This window comes from Octopus bimaculoides, chromosome 25, assembly GCF_046866305.1.
Source record: "Octopus bimaculoides isolate indiv1 chromosome 25, ASM4686630v1, whole genome shotgun sequence".
In the NCBI taxonomy this organism is placed as follows: Eukaryota; Metazoa; Mollusca; class Cephalopoda; order Octopoda; family Octopodidae; genus Octopus; species Octopus bimaculoides.
This window is the reverse complement of record NC_142952.1, coordinates 9,635,981-9,657,069: the sequence shown is the minus strand read 5'-3', so window position 1 is coordinate 9,657,069 and position 21,089 is coordinate 9,635,981. Positions and strand designations below refer to the sequence as shown.

The 21,089-nt window shown below is 37.9% G+C and overlaps 2 protein-coding genes across 3 annotated transcripts in view; one reads left to right on the top strand and one right to left on the bottom strand.

Moving 5' to 3' along the window:
• LOC106881740 (unconventional myosin heavy chain 6) overlaps nucleotides 1–21,089 on the bottom strand; it is a 261,243-nt gene that overhangs the window by 215,789 nt on the left and 24,365 nt on the right. The gene's annotated exons all lie outside the window — the stretch shown is intronic.
• Nucleotides 7,147–16,274, top strand: LOC128250696 (uncharacterized). Its single transcript, XM_089341741.1, has 4 exons — nucleotides 7,147–7,797; nucleotides 12,215–12,260; nucleotides 12,889–12,936; nucleotides 13,940–16,274. The coding sequence occupies exons 1-4, from the start codon at nucleotides 7,168–7,170 to the stop codon at nucleotides 14,326–14,328; spliced, it is 1,113 nt and encodes a 370-aa protein (XP_089197867.1). The 5' UTR covers nucleotides 7,147–7,167; the 3' UTR covers nucleotides 14,329–16,274.

Sequence of the window (21,089 nt, the reverse complement as noted above, 5' to 3'; positions counted from 1 at the left end):
CCACCTGAATAGCAGCTTGGCTTGTTACTATGTCTGTGGCTTTTGATAGGCTAAAATTACCCAAAATGCACAAACTTTAAAAGCTATTAACTCTTTATTTATTGATTTATGGTGGAAATGAATTTCATGTCAAAGATTAGCCTACAAAACCACATCATTACACCAAACATGAAATTAATTGAAATCAACAGAAATTGAAGAAATTGAAAAGTGGCAGCCAAACAGAAAAGCTCTCATATTTGGTGTATTGGAGTAGTTTTGTAAAGTAATCATTATCATGAAATTCATTTTCACCACCGCCGTCTATCTAATAACTTGTCTCTTTCTAAAATCAGAACTTGGCGATCGGTCGACTTACAACACCGTTCTTCGTCTCGAGTTTACTTGGTAGATTCTGTTTATTAACTTGACAACAAATCCAAAGTGAGTTCTGATTGGATGTATGCAAATGCGTTCATTACTGGGGTCCAGAACTCTCGTGGGAAAAAATATTCGCGTCCGGGTCCGAACATTAATGGAACGAAACGCTGCAAGCTATGCGTAGCCGAACACATGGAAATCCTGAAAAACTCGCACGCACCACGGAACATACTGAACTTCATCTAGAACGGAGATTTTGGGGCCGTGCTTGCATTTCAGGAAATTCCAATTAGCGTTTTGGGAACGGCATAATAATGATAATAGCGGTAGTAACGATAACATTTACACCATGGCTGGAAAGTGATTGCGGATGTGAGTGGGAGATAACCCCATACCTTCTATCTTTATGACCGACAGGCAGCGTGGCTGAAGAAGGACGACAAAGCCAGAAGCCGATGACCACCAGAAGAGGGAGACAACTCCCATTGTTTATATCCAGTTCGTTCCCCCCTCCATACTTTAAAGAGGCCATAGGTCAACAAGTCTGAGGGTCTGATAATATGCCATAAAGATACTCTTTATGGCGAGAAACCCAGGGGAACCCTATGAACAGGCCTTCACCAGTAATAAATATAGACTGCTCTGTGCTTCTTCGTTTTATGTTTTTCTAAAAGAAACGATATATATATATATATATATATATATATATATATAATATATATATATATATATATATAAATTTAAATAATAAGGGTGAAAAATTGAATATTAATTTGATTAATATCAATTTAAAACCAGTGGCCTAGCAAATTGAAAAATCTGAAGATTCAGAAAAATTATATTACATACATATAAGAGGGATGACCACTAAGTGGACATCCCTTTTGCTAGAAGAAGACCACCTACGGTCTGACCACTAAGAAATGATTGTTCTCAAGAATATTCAGCAAACACCAGAACGTAAACGAGCAAGACAAATGAAAAGATACAAAATACAAAGATTAATCACAGACCGGTTTCGTTGTTAACTACTTACGTAATTGTCTGCAACTCTTCAGTATGATCGTCTTCGCAATATAATTTGCAGAACTATACACGAGACGTCCGCATGAGATTGAACTTGTATATAATCCTACCAATTACATTTGGGGTTATATTTCAAAAGTCTTCGTTTTGGCGCGCCAAATACCGGAAATAATTCTCCGCAGTGAATTTTGCCGGTTAGAGGACATAGTTATTTAACAATCTTTTCTTAGTGGTCAGACCGTAGGTGGTTTTCTTCTAGCAAAAGGGATGTCCACTTAGTGGTCATCCCTCTTATATATATATATATATATATATATATATATATATATATATATATATATATATATATGTGTGTGTGTGTGTGTGTGTGTGTGTGTGTGTGTGTGTGTGTGAGTAAAAATAAATACAAAAAAAGGGGTTTTGTATGATTGTGTATAGAGGAATATATTATTTTGTTTAAAAGAGTTCCAGCTCTGTCTGTTTTTTATGTTTTATTTATATTCCTGCAAAACCAATGTGGGATATAGAATATGGAATATACAATATATAATATAAAATAAAAATGGATGGTACAATGAAATAAAGTATTGAATGTCTTATTGAATATATGGAATATGTCTTATTGAATAGATGAAATATTGAGTGTTCAATATAAAGGATTGAATATATAAATATATAAAGGCGAATACGTATTTTCTATACCTTGTGGTATTTCATCATGGCCGGTATGACAGACTTTAACAGACTGTTATATATATATATAGATAGATGGATAGATAGATAGATACATACATACATACATACATACATACAAACATATACACACACTATGGCCATGAACTCAACAACCACTTTCTCATTGCAGACATTTGCCAGTATCAGGTTCGATAGTGTTTCTCCCATGACCACTCCTACAGATGATTGTTTCGCCCTGATTTGCGTTTATATACCAACTTCTCCAGATTCAAAAACTATTTTCTTTCATTGTATAGCAGATTTGGAAATGAAGGGTTACTCGAGGGAACGACGCTCCCCTACTTTTTCAGCACATGTTTCAGCTTATAGCGAGCGTCTGTTCTCACCTTACCAATCTCGGCGCTTTGGACCTTAGAACCCCTAGTTCCTTAATACCCATGTCTGTCTATATTCCTCTGTCTTCCTATTTTTGTGTCAAGACCAAAGATAACTCAAGCTTAAAGATTACAACAGCAGCATGTACATGTAATCGATCTCAGTACTTGATTCGAACTTGTAGGTTCAGAGTCCTTTAAATTCATTATAGTTGATTAAATCGATCGCAGTCCTTCATTATCGATCTCAGTAGTAGAGAAAGCGAGATTTAATAGTATAGAGTAATCAGGTTACGTAAAAAGTAAGCAACGTTTTGAACCATGAAGAATTTATACCGAAGTTTTGCAGTTTTGGATTTTTAAATGCATCAACAAATTAACATTGATTTTTTTCACCGTTGCTACCGTCATCTGAAATGGAACTGTCAAAGCGCGATATTCGAGCAATTTTACAATTCAACTTAAAAAAAGGACGTAATGCAGCTGAAATTGCTCGTGGTATCAACGAAAGGTTTAGTGAGGAAATGACCAATGAGTGGTCAGCTCTAAAATGGTTTAAACGATTTTGCATTGGAGACCTGAGACTTGAAGACCGTGAGCGAAGTGGACGCCCATCTGTCACGTGACGACGGTCATTGAGAAAGATCCGCATAAAACCACTCGAGAACTGGCAAAAGAACTTCAAGTTAGCCAGAAAACTGCCTGCAACCACCACCACCACCACCACCACCACCACCACTACTACTACTACCACCACCACCACCACTACTACTACTACTACCACCACCATCACCTCCACTACTACTACTACTACTACTACTACTACTACCACCACCACCACTACTACTATCACCACCACCACCACCACCACCACCACTACTACTACTACCACCACCACCACCACCACTACTACTACTACTACTACTACTACCACCACCACCACCACCACCACTACTACTACTACCCCCCACTCACTGTTGCGCATTTGGTTAAGAGTTGAGTCTATTTTTAAACTGGGATTTTCTCCGTCACAGTCGAAGATAGTAAGAAAACGATAAGTACTAAACAGTGACGTCATTTAGAAGAGACATGATATCAACATGATGTCATAAAAATGATATCACACGGTGGTATTGGTGGTCGAGGAGGAGGAGGAGGAGGAGGAGGAGGAGGAGGAGGAGGAGGAGGAGTGAGGATCATGTTTTATTCAATATCTTAAATTAAACAAAAGACACTAAAAAATCAATCGACAAAAAAAAGTAAACAAAGAATAATAAGAACGACCCCTTCCACTAAAGGTACAAGGCCTGAAATTCGGTGGAAGGGGATAGATTAGTCGATTACAACCACCCCAGTGTTTCTCTGGTACTTGATTTATCAACCCCGAAAGGATAAAAGGGCAAAGTCGACCTCGACGGAATTTGAACTCAGAACAAGAAGACAGACGGAAAAAAAAAGTTGTAAACATCGAATCAGTTCAACACTAAAACGGGGAATATTGGTATTTACCATTCTAACGAGGGAATCTGTAGAAATATTTTAAGGTAATCCAGACATTCATTGTAATACTGAGGGTGATGAGGAAGGCAAGGGGTTCGAGTAAAGACGAAGAACGATATGGCGGGAGGCAATGGCAAATCAGTGTTTCCGAAGATTCGGAAAGATGTGAAGTAAGCCCGCCCAGTTTGGGGGCGTGGCCTATTTCAGAATGAGGCAATAAGACTACTTCAATAAAGTTATTAAAATCTTTTCTCTCTGTCTCTCTCTAATACACACACGTGAGTGTGTGTGTATTATGTATGTATATATATATATATATATATATATATATATATATATATATATATATATATATATATATATATATATATATATATATAAACAAATAGTAAATGAGTATATGCATATATACGTACAGGTATGTGCATACCGACATCCACTTGTATGTATAGGTGCATATTTGGGTACAGGACATTGCAAACAAAACGTAGACGAGAAAACACACAAGCCACATAGAGAACATTCTTCTTCATCAGCTACCTCCGTTTTAACACCGGCGTTTCGAAGAGCTGGGCAGGACGCATCGCTAAAACGGCTCTTCCCATGGACCGCAAATTAAATTTGTATACACAAATTAAGCATTGCCATGGAGGAATGTAGTGGCGGACAAAAAACAAGACAGGAAAACAAACAGAAAAGGCTATACGGCCAGACGGGAAAAATTATGTTTATGAACGCTGTGAGGCACGAACTTGAAAGTGGGGACGAAGTAAGTTCGCGTGTTTGCTCGGCGATAGCCAAGGAAGAAAAGGATTATTGACCGGAAGCATGTGACCATGCCGGTGTATATATATATATATGTATTTATATATATATATATATATATGTATATATATATATGTATATATATGTATATATATATATGTATATAATTCATTTAAAATACAGAGATGCCTATAATATGTATATATATATGTATATATATATATATATATATATATATATATATATATATATATATAATTCATTTAAAATACAGAGATGCCTATAATAGGACATCTAACCCTTTTCATTCCCTTCCGAAATTATCCCTAATTTTGTGGTATAGAGTTTTTTGCTGCTCTTTCTAGCGGGTTAGATGTCCTATTATAGGCATTTGTATTTTAAATTAATAATATATAGTCTATTGACTAATTTTTTCTTCTCGCTAGACCACTGGTAGTAAATAAAATTTCTAAATTTTTTTTTGCTACCCTATGATTTATTAATAATAAAATATATGTATGTATATATATGTATATATATATATATATCGAGAGAAAGAGAGAGAGAGTGACTCACATAAACTTATTCCGTTCGTGAGTGTTAATAATTTAAAAATTTATTTAATTGGAAAACCAATACTCTTTTACTCTTTTACTTGTTTCAGCCATTTGACTGTGGCCATGCTAGAGCACTGCCTTTAGTCGAGCAAATCGACCCCGGGACTTATTCTTTGTAAGCCTAGTACTTATTCTATCGTTCTCTTTTGCCGAACCGCTAAGTTACGGGGACGTAAACACACCACCATCGGTTGTGAAGCAATGTTGGGGGGGGGGGACAAAGACAGACACACATATATACATATATACGACGAGTTTCTTTCAGTTTCCGTCTACCAAATCCACTCACAAGGCTTTGGTCGGCCCGAGGCTATAGTAGAAGACACTTGCCCAAGATGTCACGCAGTGGGACTGAACCCGGAAGCATGTGGTTGGTAAGCAAGCAACTTACCACACAGCCACTCTTGCGTCTTGTAGAACCATGGTTGAGTGCAGCGAGGTAAACAGACAAAGCGGGAAAATGGCAACAGTACCCAAAATATAAATTGGAATAATGTTCATTTTGAGTTAAAGAAATCGTGAGATGACATCAGAGACTGAAAAGATTATTGTAAAAGAGATAATTCTATCTTAATAAAATATCGTCTTTTCGCACTTTTGAATCCAGTCTTTCCAAACTGAAAGTAAAGGGAGCCTCGCTATCATCACTCCTGCCCCCCCCCCATTTCCCAGCTCCTTTTCCATCACTGTTATGGAATGAAAGAAATGAGGTTATGAGTTTGGATAAGTTGATATGTAAATCCAAACCAGAGCGAGACAATCATCCGAGGAGATGGCCATGATAGGAATGCTAAGCGTGTTCGTAATTGAGTCGATATGTATGTATGTATGGATGGATGGATGGATGCATGTATGTATGTATAGATAGATGGATGGGTAAAAATATGTATGTGATCGGAAGTTTATGGAGGAATAAAAAGTATTGACTACAAAGGGGTTTGAGATCTAGGTTATATGTGTGTGTGTGTGTGTGTATAGATAGATAGATAGATAGATAGATACATTTCTTTTATTAGCCACACAGGGCTCAACAAAGATGGGACAAATACAATGTAGAGCTTTTCTTTTTGGGAGGGGGAAGAGAAAAAAAAAGGAAGTAGGGGGGTGTCGATCAAAAGGGATCGTAGGAAGGAAAAGGGGGGGAGTTCAATCAAAAGGGATCGAGAAAAAAAAATAGCGATCAATAGGGATCGTGTATCACAATAATGTTCTCGTGTAAAAGGGGAGGACAGTTTAGGTTTAGCCGTGGAAAGAAAAGCCTACGGAAAAGACCACGATAACCTTGGTCAATATTGTCATTGTTAGATAGATAGATAGATAGATAGATTCTATATGGACACACACACACATTAGGATGTTGGCTGGTCAGATAATGAACCCTATAAAGCGTTTAACTGTATAGACGATTCGGTAGATTCGAAAGGCGGAAGACACGTGACCTTTTTGTGCGTGTGTGATATCGATTTTAAAATTCTGTAAATAATAATAATATTAATAATATTTTATAAGCTTAAAGCTTATAAGCTATCACTTTATAAGCTAAAGTAAGCAATCTAATATTGAGGCATATAAAAGTTCCCAACTTTTAGACTATTTATCTTAGTCCAATACATGGTGATCGCTTATAAGCTTAAGTTTATAAACTGTGTATGCGTGTGTCTTTGTGTGTAATGAGAGAGGGGGAGAGAGAGAGAGAGAGAGAGAGAGAGAGAGAGAGAGAGAGAGAGAGATGCTAGTAACAAGGAAGTAGAACAGAGGAAAGGGGAGAGATGAGAGTATAAGTCGATAGGAGTGCTCATATTAACATCAGTTGGTGAAAACTTTAGGAAATGTCGGGCGGACAAAACGATAACTTAGAAATGGAGGAACGAGACGTTTCGTCTACCGGAGCCCAACCAAAGAACAAGAACGAAATTATGAATAACACTGAGGGAGAAGAGGAGAAGAATGCTATAGAAAGCATACCATCTATGTGTACTGAAGACAGTACACAGGAAAACTCGGGGGTTGCCCCGTCAAACAACGGGTACGAATCTGTACGAAGAAGTGAAGAAGACGTGAATATAGAAGAAAATGTACCGTTGATGTCTGGTGAAGCTACCGATCAACAAGCGACACCCGAGAGTAGTCGAAGAACACCCGACGCTGACAAGGAATCTGCTATTACACCCAAAACCGGTGAAGAAAGTCGCGAGAGATATCCCAAGCAGGAAGAAAACAGTTTAAGAAATGGTGTTCATGGTGACCGAGTAGTAATGCCTGGAACGACCCCACCTTCGGCTCCGGAAACAGCCGATCAAAATGAGATACCTGGGGCTGATGAGAACCAAACAAATAGAACCGTGAAAAAAGGACGTCCATGCATTGCAGCCTGCCGTAAAGATCATCAATGCATGATTTTGGTTTTTTTGATTGTCATGTTGGGTATATTGGCGATTGCTAATCTTGTTCGAATCGAGGTAATTAATTTAATCTATTCTCTTTTTTTATTTAGCTCATGTCTATTTCACAATATACATAAATAACACATATGGTACAAAAATAGCACGTGTTTGTGTGTGTGTATATATATATGTGTGTGTATGTCTATATATATATATACATACATACATACATACATACATATAAACACAAGAGAAAACTACCTTTAACAGGTAGTTTTACACGCCAGAAGAAGCAGTCAAAACGACCAAAACGTTTTGACTGCTTCTTCTAGCATGTAAAATTACCCGTTAAAGGTAGTTGTCTCTTGTGTTTAAATGTACACTATTATATATTGAGAATATGTTGTCTGTTGACTTTTTATACATGCTAGGCAACTGGTAGTGACGTTTCTAAAAACATTCGCTACCCTATATATATTTGTGTCTTTCGTTGTTCGAAAGAATAGGTCATGTTCCATGTACTCGAGCTACGTACTTTTTTTGTTGTTGTACACGTTTCATGACGTCCTGTGCCCACATACGCATACATATATATACCTAAAGATATATGTACATATACGTATGTATATATGCATATATGTGTGTATATATATATATATATATATATATATATATTTAATTTATATTATATATATGTATATATGTATGTATATATATATATATATATATATATATATATATATATATATATATATATATATATGTGTGTGTGTGTGTGTGTGTGTGTGTGTGTGTGTTTGTGTGCCTGTGTTTGTCCCCCGACCATCGCTTGACAACCGATGCTGGTGTGTTTACGTCCCCGTAACTTAGCGGTTTGGCAAAAAGGGAAACCGATAGAATAAGTACTAGGCTTACAAAGAATAAGTCCTGGGGTCGACTTTCTCGACTAAAGGTGGTGCTCCAGCATGGCCACAGTGAAATGACTGAAACAAGTAAAAGAGTAAAAGAGACATATATATATTATTATATTATATATATATATATATATATATATATATATATATAAGCAAAATAGCTAGTTATAAAATCTCAATAAGAGATAACATAGACTAAACAGTAAACAGCCAGTCGCCACACACACAACATCGCGGTTTTACTACTATACTTATGTATGTCAACATGAATGCATTGTCTGCGTACATCCTTTTGAATTATTTTCGTTTTCGATTTACCTCTGTGTGTGTGTGTATGTGTGTTCCATTGTCTTTACCGCCGCCGTTTCTTCTTCTATTTTTAAATTATTATAAATCTTCCACTGAGGAAGGAATAGGTTTCCGACAAAGATACAAAGCCCCATCGTTGGTATGTAGCTAACACAGACAAATTCGCATTTGGAACCTGAGGAAATTCTTGCATAGTTTTACCGTTCCACTCACAGATTGCATTTGTTATGTACAAATCAACCGGTCGGTTTCTATTTCTGAAAATCCCACTTTATCCAGATTCTAAGCATTTACTAACAAAACCTAGTACTTCAATTATTATTGGTATGAATATGAATTCATAGTCTCTTTTACTCTTTTACTTGTTTCAGTCATTTGACTGTGGCCATGCTGGAGCACCGCCTTTAGTCGAGCAAATTGACCCCAGGACTTATTCTTTGTAAGCCTAGTACTTATTCTATCGGTTCCCTTTTTGCCGAACAGCTAAGTTACGGGGACATAAACACACTAGCATCGGTTGTCAAGCGATGTTGGGGGGACAAACACACACACATACAAACATATACACACACATACATATACATATATATATACACATATACGACGGGCTTCTTTCAGTTTCCGTCTACCATATCCACTCACAAGGCTTTGGTCGGCCCGAGGCTATAGTAGAAGACACTTGCCCAAGGGGCTACGCAGTGGGACTGAACCCGGGACCATGTGGTTGGTAAGCTAGCAACTTACCACACAGCCACTCCTGCGCCTATGGATATAGAAGCTGGAGGTTTCGAAGCAGTTGTCCTTAGATATCCTCTTTTTCTTTGATTTTCCAAAGAGATATATCTTTGCCCCTTCGGTAGTTTCCGTGAGCACGTATTGTCTTATCAATTGTAAACACCTCCCGTGGACGTGTGTGTGTGCGCTTGTTCTGTTTGACGTGTCAAAGAGATATTTTTTGTCTATACCCCTATGTCCCAAATAACTACATCCAACCTGTTATGCTTACATTTGACATTTGACATATGTATGTATGTATGTATGTATGTATGTATGTAGGTAGGTAGGTAGGTAATACAAATAATATATGAGTATATGCGTACATGTATGTACATACCTACATCTACATGTATATATAGATGCATATCTGGGTACAGGACGTAGCAAAAAAAAAACGTGGACAAAATGATAAACGGAGTACAGAAAACATACAGGCCACATAGAGAACATTTCCTTCATCAGCTGCCACCATTCTAAAACTAAGCGTTTCGAGTTGGGGCAATATAAAGATCTTCCCCCGGGACCAAAAAAAAAAGTAATAAACCAGCCTTGTGGGTGTTAACAAGTATGTGGGCGTGGTCCCGCACAAATGATTTGTCTTATGTTGATCAAATGTATGCGCTGTAATTAAATCAACGTTGTCTGAACATCTAGACAAGCATGTCACACGACACATATCGAAACAGTCTCAGACTAACGTGGAGTGAAGGCGAGTGGCCTAGTTACATTGACTTATAACCCGGACGCGAAATTTCTTTTCCCTCGTGAGTTTCGGACCCGACTAATGAACTCATTTGCATACAGCCAATCAGAGCTCACCTTGACTGGTGTTGTAAGTCGACCGATCGCCTGATTTTTAGGAGAAAAGTAATTAGATAGATTTGCGTCTATACCTGTTATCGGATTTTGCTAAGGGACACATATGGTAAAGATGTGGATGGGAAAAATGTGGGTAGAGGGTGGTGTGCTAGCAACCCTCTCCCTTTACTGTTTTACAAAGTAAACAACAACACAAATAACTACGTAGAGGCAGTCATGTATGCAAACGAGTTCATTACTGGGGTCCGGAACTCTCGTGGGAAAAAATTTGGCAAGACTTCCGCCCCGTCCCCCCGCCAAAAAAAACCACCCTTAAATTTTTTTTTTTTCGACACAAACACCCCTTTTCGGCTACGGGGAATACAAATCTGCAAAAAAAAAATTGGCAAAAATCGGCATTCTAAAATTACCCCCTCCCATTTCCTTCATTTTTTTCACTTTTTTCAGAATTTTTTTTTCAAAATATGCTGAAAAACACGGAGATTATGATTCTGAAAAAAAATTTCCAAAAATTTTTGTAAAATTTTTTTAAAGAATTTTTTTTTCTTTTCTAAATATGCGGAAAAATACGGACATATGATTCGGACAAAAATTGCAAAACATTTCTGTAGTTACGGTTAGGGTTAGGGTTAGGGTTAGGGTTAGGGTTGGGGTTAGGGTTTTAGGGTTAGTGTTGGGGAAAATGTCAAAAATTGAAGAATTTGGGGGGAAGGGGTGGAAATTTAATAATGCCGTTTTTTGGCAATTTTCTGGAACCTCCGTATCCGAAAACGGGGGTTTTTGTCAAAAAACAAAAAAACAAAAACAAAACAAAAAAACAAATTGATGATTGATTCTCATATACATACATACAGACAGACACTAAAACAACAAACGGAGCGGGAGTGACCATCAATCAGCTGAATGCAAGCAAACTAATTTCAGAAGTTTTGTTCTGAAGTTGCTGCTATTTTAACTAGAATAATGCTCCAAATTTTTTTTTTCTTTTCTCTTTTACTTGTTTCATTTATACTGGCATGGGTTGGCTGGTTTGACTGAGGACTGGCAAGCCAGTAGGCTGCAGCAGGCTCCAATCTGATCTGGTAAGGTTTCTACAGCTGGTTGCCCTTCCTAATGCCAACCATTCCAAGAGTGTAGTAGGTGCTTTTTATGTGCCACCAGCATGGGACCCAGTGAAGGGACATGGTTCCGGGTTCAGTCCCACTGCGTGGCATCTTGGGCAAGTGTATTCTACTATAGCCTCGGGCCGACCAAAGCCTTGTGAATGGATTTGGTAGACGGAAACTGAAAGAAGCCCGTCGTATATATGTATATATGTGTGTGTGTGCTTGTGTGTCTGTGTTTGTCCCCCAACATCGCTTGACAATCGATGCTGGTGTGTTTATGTCCCCGTAACTTAGCGGTTCGGCAACAGAGACCGATAGAATAAGTACTAGGCTTACAAAGAATAAGTCTCGGGGTCGATTTGCTCGACTAAAGGCGGTGCCCCAGCATGGCCGCAGTCAAATGACTGAAACAAGTAAAAGAGTATATATATATATATATATATATATATATATATATATATAGTTGAAATTTACAGAATAACTAAAGACAAAGACATGTGTATGGACAAACACTAGTCACCATCTTGTCTTAATGTTTACTTTTCCCATCTTTTCTTTCTACTTTAGTTGCAACATCACCAACAAACTGCTCAGATACCACGTCAACCACAATGTAAGTTATTTTCACCATTTCACCTTCCATATGTCTATAAAATCATCTGACACTGTAATATATTTTAATGCTAATGAAATCGCTAAACATGTACTCAATACATTACAGTCTTAAAATAGGCAACAATATTTTTTAACTTGAAAAGTATCAGACATACTAAAGAAATAAATAGCAAAAATACCCACATCATTAAATATGGGAATAAAATGTCTACAATAATTAACTGGACCATGATTTCAGATGACACTGTGATAGGATGAAACCTCCTGTACATGTTTACTAGAATTGTACTATCAGTCCCAGCAAGGCATTGCTACTGTACAACTGAACATGTTAAAGCTCATGGAACTACTATGTGAAGGGTGTAATACAAGGATGTTTAATATAATCCTGGGTCTGTTTTCATTAATGGTTAATAATTGTTCTAGATTATTTTCCTCGTAATAATAATGATGATTGTGAAATGGTTAATATATTGTATAGTTATTTATTAGGTGATAATCTGAAATGTTAAATATATGAAATACATCAGTACGTGCTCTTTTCTTTGAATAGTCTTCTGTTGATATTGAACCTATATCAAAATATATCCTTCTCACATTCTGCTTTCTCTCTTCCAATCTTTCAGTTCACCATTCCTTGTTACACCTAAAAACAAATGATTATGATGAGTTGGGTAAGCTAATTTATTCAGATTTATTGCACACCTTTTTCTCATAATTTGAATTATGAGAAACTACGTAACTAATAATAACTACTTTATACACACGCGTGTGCACACACACACACACACACACACACACACACACACACACATATATATTGAGATGTATATATGTGTGTGTGTGTGTATGTAAATATATATATTTTAAATCTCTGATATATATATATATATATATATATATGTATGTATATATATATATGTGTATATATATATATGAAACATGGGCTGTGACTGCTGAGGACATGCGTAGGCTCGCAAGGAATGAAGCCAGTATGCTCCGATGGATGTGTAATGTCAGTGTGCATACTAGACAGAGTGTAAGTACCTTGAGAGAAAAGTTGAACTTACGAAGCATCAGTTGTGGTGTGCAAGAGAGACGATTGCGCTAGTATGGGCATGTGGTGAGAATGGATGAGGATAGCTGTGTGAAAAAGTGTCACACCCTAGGCGATGACTTCTGACCGAGACCTCCGGAAATATGCTGTGCGTGAGAAGACCCGGCAAGCCAAGTGAGACGTAAATCTAAGTAAGGCCTCAGCCAGTCCACTTATGCGTACCTTCCTTCATTGGATACTAAACTCCACTTGCGAAGACCTGTTGAGGCAAGTGAAGTCGAAATCGAAATCGAATTAAACTCGACGACTGGCACGTTAATTTCACGAGCAGGCTGTTCCGTTGATCGGATCAACTGGAACCCTCGACGTCGTAAGCGACGAAGTGCCAACAACAACAATATATATATATATATATATATATAATTATTATTATCATTAAAGTTTTGAGTTAGCAGAATCATTAAGACTTTGTCTGAAATTCCGTTGAGGCTTTCATCCTTTTAGAGTCGATAAAATAAGTACAAGTTAAACCCTAGGGTCAATGAAATTGTCTTAATCTTCCCCTCATAATTGCTAGCTTTGTGCAAAATGGGAAATCATATTTGTTATTTCTTTTTCAGATGACGTAACTAGTTTACATTGGAAGAAGGATAAGAAGCAGAATGTAGGCAACATTCAACTGGTCAATGAAACTTACATATATGTTCCACAGGATGGGGTTTACCAAATAAACTGTGCAGTGCAATTGCACGTTCCAAAAAATACTTCTATAGCACTTATAACCCTGTTATTTCAGAAAAAGAATGGAACAAAATATAAATATTTAAAAAAGAGTTCAAAATCCTTAGAAAAGGTATCAGAACATGCTATAATACAATCATCGTTTACACACCAATTTAAAGCAAATGATACCATGCTTTTGAAGATGAACAAGGCAAAATTCATCAGCCGCAATGAACCCTCAAGCTATTTGTCTATCACCAGTTTACGTATAAATGATCCTCAATAAAATGTTAGTGTTGTACTTTAGTTACAGATAAACTGTTTTTCTAGGAGCTTCTCTTTGACCATAAAACATCTTGTGTATAAGAGATTCTTTTGCTTTCTTTTGTTCTGTTATCAGTAGTTTGTGGTTATGTTGAAGCATTTCTTTGGAGATAATCTTTATATCCAAGGTGCCCATATTTAACTGACTACAAAAATTATCTTTTGGTATTAACACTGCTTGCATCACTAATGATTAACTTTGGAGATTCATTTAATTCTATCAGCCTCTTTGTCTTTTCTCTAGTCCTTTGTTGTTCTCATATGATACAAAAACGCGAATCGGAGATTACTGTAAGAGAAGACTATTCGGACAATCACAGAGTATTTTTGTTTAAATGCACGCAAAGACACCTGCCAGTTTTTACATGTTTACATGACATACCGTTGATTCACCATCATCGATTATTTTTTAATCATTAAAAACTTCATATCTGAAAACATCTTTTTCTTCTACTCTCTGTGTTTTTTTTTTACACTCCTCCTTCTACCTTTGATTACTATTGTTGTAGATGCTGTTGTTATCATCATTATTAGTAATTAACACAAGGTGCTGGTAGAATCATTAGCACACTGGATGAATTGCTCAGTGATGCTTTGTCTGTCGCTCCATTCTGAGTTCAAATTCCACTGAGGTCTACTTTGTCTTTCATCCTTTCAGGGTCTATAAGAACACAGGAGTTGACATGATTGGCTAGTCCCCTGCCCACAAATTTCAGGCCTTATGCCTATAGTACAAACTACTACTACTACTACTACTACTACTACTACTAAGGCAGTGAGCTGGTAATATTGTTAGAATGCCATACAAAATGCTTAGCGGCACTTCATCTGTCTTTATGTTCTGAGTTCAAATTCTGCTGAGGTCAACTTTGCCTTTCATCCTTTTTTTTTGGGGGGGGGGGGGGGTCGATGAAATAAGTATCAGTCAAGTGCTGGAGTCAAAGTAATCGATTATTTCTGGCTCTGTGCCAAAATTTGAAACCATTTCAAAGTGGTGAGCTTGGCAGCATCGTTCAGCGTGTCCGGCAAAACGCTCAGCAGCATTTCATGTCTTTATGTTTGGAGTTTAGATGCCACAAAGCTCAGCTTTGATACTCATAAAGATGAGCATTTATGCATTCTTTTAGATTTGTGAAATGTGTGCCAAAGTGTTGTGTAAGTAGCTTGCTTACCAACCACATGGTTCCGGGTTCAGTCCCACTGCGTGGCACCTTGGGCAAGTGTCTTCTACTATAGCCTCAAGCCGACCAAAGCCTTGTGAGTGGATTTGGTAGACGGAAACTGAAAGAAGCCCGTCGTATATATGTATATATATATATGTATGTATGTGTATGTATATGTTTGTGTGCCTGTGTTTGTCCCCACAACATCGCTTGACAACCAATGGGGGGGGGGGGGTTACGTCCCCCGTAACTTAGCGGTTCGGCAAAAGAGACCGATAGAATAAGTACTAGGCTTCCAAAGAATAAGTCCTGGGGTCGATTTGCTCGACTAAAAAGGCGGTGCTCCAGCATGGCCGCAGTCAAATGACTGAAACAAATAAAAGAGTAAAAGAATTATGTGTGTGGATGGTAGAGTCTGTGTTTATGTAAGATAATTATTACTGCTTCTTTGGCCTCTTAATTCTGAATCTGGCTAGTATCTTTCTCTCTCTCTCATTGTTTTGGATTCTGTCTTCATTCCCAGGTGTATTTTTACTCTGTACACGAGAATTCTTTATATAACCATCTTTATACATGTATATACAATTTTTTTTTCCATCTAAGTCTACTTTTTCTGTGAGGATCTTCTGCCCCTCAAACTCCTTACCTCATTTCATACATATGGTTCTACATTTTTTTGACAGTAATGTTTTCTGTGTGGGTTTCTCAAATAAAATTACACCTCATGTTTGAAAATCTGACATAATTTATTATTCTCTTGTCATTTATTTTATTTCTGATATATGTGTATGTATATATATATATATATATATATATATATATATATATATATCATCATCATCATCATCATCATCATCGTTTAATGTCCGCTTTCCATGCTAGCATGGGTTGGACGATTTGACTGTGGACTGGTGAAACCAGATGGCTATACCAGGCTCCAATCTGATTTGGCAGAGTTTCTACAGCTGGATGCCCTTCCTAACGCCAACCACTCCGAGAGTGTAGTGGGTGCTTTTTACATGCCACTGGCACGAAGGCCAGTCAGGAGGTACTGGCAACGGCCACGCTCAAAATGGTGTATTTTACGTGCCACCTGCACAGGAGCCAGTCCAGCGGCACTGGCAACGATCTCGCTCGAATTAGAAATTCCCAAACAAGATGTCACTTAATGAAAGGGACTATGAAAGAGAAATTAATATGAAAGGAATGAGCTTACTTTAGACATAAAAATGTTCAGGTCATAAGAAGGGGGAAAACAATGTAATGGAAGAGTGTTCCAAGGTTTGGCAGTTCAAGGGAAAAAAACCTATGAATATAGAAAAACTTCCTTATTCACGGAAGCACAACAGCATTTAGATGAAGGTGTGAGTTTTGAGTCTGGCGAGATGGAACAAAGTTATCTGGAATAAAGAAGCAAGAGAAGAACCAATCAAATTAAAAACTTGCTTCTGTACCTGGTCAAGTGCACCAGTCCAAATATGATTACAATATTCCATACAAAGATGAAGTGTGGACTTTTAAAGATACAAAATAGCCTTGGATGTGAGATAGTCCTTTGAGTTATACAATGACCCCACATTACAGGAAGCAGATCTACCAATTGTCTGTATGTAAGAACCCTCAAAAAGACGAGGCAAGAAAGTGAAACCAAGTGGTTCCAACGAAAACCTTTCATCCAGCGTTCTGACTATTTCACCATGTGATACTGCCAACCTGTAATTCATGCAAATGGGGAGAAGATAGGTCCCCACTTGTTAGTGAAAGACCTGAGTTTGGTCTTGCTAAGGTTGAAAGTTACTAACCACCTGCTCCGTTTCTCAACAGCATGCAGATCCACTTCAAAATTAGCGTCAAATTCCAACCATTTCAAAGGAGAGAGATTATCAGGAAAACCAGAATAAAGTTAAGAATCATCGTCACAAACATTGGTGAATTGAAGAACATTGGCAGGAAGGTTGTTGGATGTAGAAGTGAAATAGAGTTGGATGAATAACAGAGCCTTGGAGAACATCGGTATTGATAGAGTACTGAAAAGTAACACTGTCCAGAGCCACACGCATGCAATAACCTTTCCATAGGAAGAGAGCTTATGGAACAAACCAGCATGCCAAATCCTAAAGTTTTGGATATATCAAGAGCTACAACATGATCCTCTCCTGATTTATCCATAAATCGGTAGATTGAGACAACATGAGATATATTCCAGCAAGATGAAAAACAAGACTTAGCAAGACAAAGATTAAATAACTTAGAGAGTAAAGAAAACATCCCAGGAGCACCCTGCTTCAAGAGTATCACAGGATTGTTGTCAGGACTAGATGCTCTAGACTGATCAAGCCCAGAGATCACTGTAGTTACAAGCTTCAGAGTTATGACTACAAAATAAAAACCTGTTCTATATGAGAAGGAAACTCAGAGGTGCACCTGAACCATCAAGGTTAGAGTTAGCAGGAAATAAATGGATAAAGAGGTCAGCTTTTTCTACAAAAGGCTTAGAACATCAGACACTATAAAAAAGTGGAAGCAGAACAGATTTACCAGGATTAATTACATATAGGCGCAGGAGTGGCTGTGTGGTAAGTAGCTTGCTTACCAACCACATGGTTCCGGGTTCAGTCCCACTGCGTGGCACCTTGGGCAAGTGTCTTCTACTATAGCCTCAGGCCGACCAAAGCCTTGTGAGTGGATTTGGTAGACGGAAACTGAAAGAAGCCAATCGTATATATGCATATATATATATATATATATATATATATATATATATATATATATATATATGTGTGTGTGTGTGTGTGTGTGTGTATGTGTGTGTGTGTGTGTGTGTGTATGTGTGTGTATGTGTGTGTGTGTGTGTGTGTGTGTGTGTGCTTGACAACCGATGCTGGTGTGTTTACGTCCCCGTAACTTAGCGGTTCGGCAAAAAGAATAAGTCCTGGGGTCGATTTGCTCGACTAAAAAGGCGGTGCTCCAGCATGGCCACAGTCAAATGACTGAAACATGTAAAAGAGTAAAGAGTATTGTAGATTTGCCAAAAGGTGGCAACTTCCAAGCCCCTGTGAGGCAATGGTTTCTTGAACCTGGAAGCATATAAAGATTTAACCATGGCAACAGGTCCTTCATGGGCATTGTTAGTCCTATGGAAAGTGAGCTGAGAATTATTAGACTGATCCTGCTGAAAGCATTGATAGAAGAGATTCCAATGAGCAATAGCAGATGTGCACTATGCATTGAACCAAATCAGAGAGTGAGATTTTACTCTAAAATTGCAACTGGAAATAAAATTGTTTCGATATCAGACAGAAGACTATTAAAAAAAAAAAGGGTGGTGTATTTCATATATTTAATACTTCAGAGAAACAGTTAGCTAACATGCAGGACTGGAAGCCATTTGATATTAGAAATGTGTTACATATATCATGATGATTTGTGGTGGATATCAAAATGGTTAACATCATGACTGCTACTTACTGCTCTATGAACACTGTAAAGGCTGTATGACATGACATGGACAGTTGCAACAGAGACTACGAAGCTGTGGTCAACGGGAACTGTAATAGTTTTTGGGTATGTTTCCAGTGGGGGTGGTTTCATGACACTCCACATCTTCAAACAGAGCCTTAGGCTCTACTCAGATTACTATTTGAGGCTGCAGGAGACTGTAGTCAATCCCCGACTGGAGAGGGTCGCTGCTGGAAGGCTATGTGTTGCAATAAAATCTGGTCCCATGCCATTTCTCTGGAAAGAATCAGAAGCGGAGAATTTCTACAACTTCACTAATCCCTAATTCTTTTTATTATAATTTCATTGAATACTATGTGTAGGACATAGCTGAAAAAGACTTCAACTGCTCTGTCTGTAACATCAAGGCCAAGCCGATGGCAAAGGAGGTTTCCAAAGATCTTCCTGGTGTAACAGTGAGGAATGCATGCGTTAAATTCTGGAGGCATCTTGAAGCCATGGCGGAAGGTGAGGGTAGCTGGTTTGAGTAAACTATTATGTCCCAGCTCTAAATGAGTTGATATTTTTTTTGATTTTTTAAATTGCTTTTCGTTTTGGATGGGACATTGTGTTTTTCATTTTCAACCTCGTATATAGTACATACTAGAAATTTTGACCTTTAAATTTTTGGAAAAAAGTGCGGATTATACTCGAGGATTTACAGTATATATTTTTCATTCCTCCAAAGGTCGATGAAATACACTTCTGGGCACATACATAGATATATATATTCACCTATCCATCCATCCATCCATCCATCCACACACACACACACACACACACACACACACACACACACACACACACACACACACACACACATACATACATACATACAATTTTAATATTTAAATTCACCCCCAACTTTTTCTCTTAATTTTTCACTTTTTTATCAGAAATTTTTGGGGGCGCGAAATACGTAGAAAAATACAGACATTATCATTTTGAAAAAAAAAAAATTGTTTGTAAAATTTCAATTAAAAAAAAACAAAAAAAAACAAATTATTCCAACCCCTCACCTCCCGATTCTCTGGCCTTCAAGCAGGTTACCCACGTGCTAGAAATAACAGCCAAATCTCACACAAGCTTTTTTTGGCACATAGGTACATACTTTGTATCAAACGCTTTCTTGTATCAGTCTTTGCCGTCCCTTTGGATAGCATTGGTTCTATGGAGAGGGTGGGCTGGGACGGATGGGTGACTGCCAGGAGGCGCAATGGCCCAGTGGTTAGGGGCAGCGGACTCACGATCATAGGATCGCGGTTTCGATTCCCAGACCGGGCGTTGTGAGTGTTTATTGAGCGAAAACACCTAAAGCTCCACGAGGCTCCGGCAGGGGATGGTGGCGAACCCTCCTGTACTCTTCCACCACAACTTTCTCTCACTCTTACTTATTCTTTCTGTTGTGCCTGTAATTCAAAGGGTCAGCCTTGTCACACTGTGTCACGCTGAATCTCACCCCGAGAACTACATTAAGGGTACACGTGTCTGTGGAGTGCTCAGCCACTTGCACGTTAATTTCACGAGCAGGCTGTTCCGTTGATCGGATCAACTGGAACCCTCGACGTCGTAAGCGACGGAGTGCCAACAACAGGATAGTAGATTGATTACATATTTCTTTCATTATTTTATAGCAGCGTATATATCGACAATTTTATTAAAAACTATCAATTTTTGTGAAAGTTAAAAGGAAACAAGGTTTGTGGGAGATCTGTCTGTTATTTCTAGCATGTGGATAACCTGCTAGAATCGGGAGGGGGTTCGGGTAATTTTTTTTTTTCTTTTTATTTTGAAAAATAGGAATTTTACGAACAATATTTTTTTTTTCACCATCATAATCTCCATATTTTCCTACGTATAGCGAAATAAGTTTGTGTGTGTGTGTGCGCGCGCGCGTGTGCTGTGTGGGCGTATCTCTTTTTCGCGGTACATGTAACACACACACACACACACACACACACACACCTGTAACCAAAAACTCTTTAAAACGTCATTGAAGACAGCGGAAGTTATATTTATTGTCTCATTCTGAATTAGACCACACCCTCCAGATTGGACGGGC

Excerpts from the sequence above, each read along its gene's own strand:
- LOC128250696 (XM_089341741.1), top strand. The coding sequence starts at position 7,168 with ATGTCGGGCGGACAAAACGATAACTTAGAAATGGAGGAACGAGACGTT. Across the intron at positions 7,798-12,214 it reads CTAATCTTGTTCGAATCGAG|TTGCAACATCACCAACAAAC; the intron begins GTAATTAATTTA and ends TTTCTACTTTAG. Across the intron at positions 12,937-13,939 it reads AAATGATTATGATGAGTTGG|ATGACGTAACTAGTTTACAT; the intron begins GTAAGCTAATTT and ends TTTCTTTTTCAG.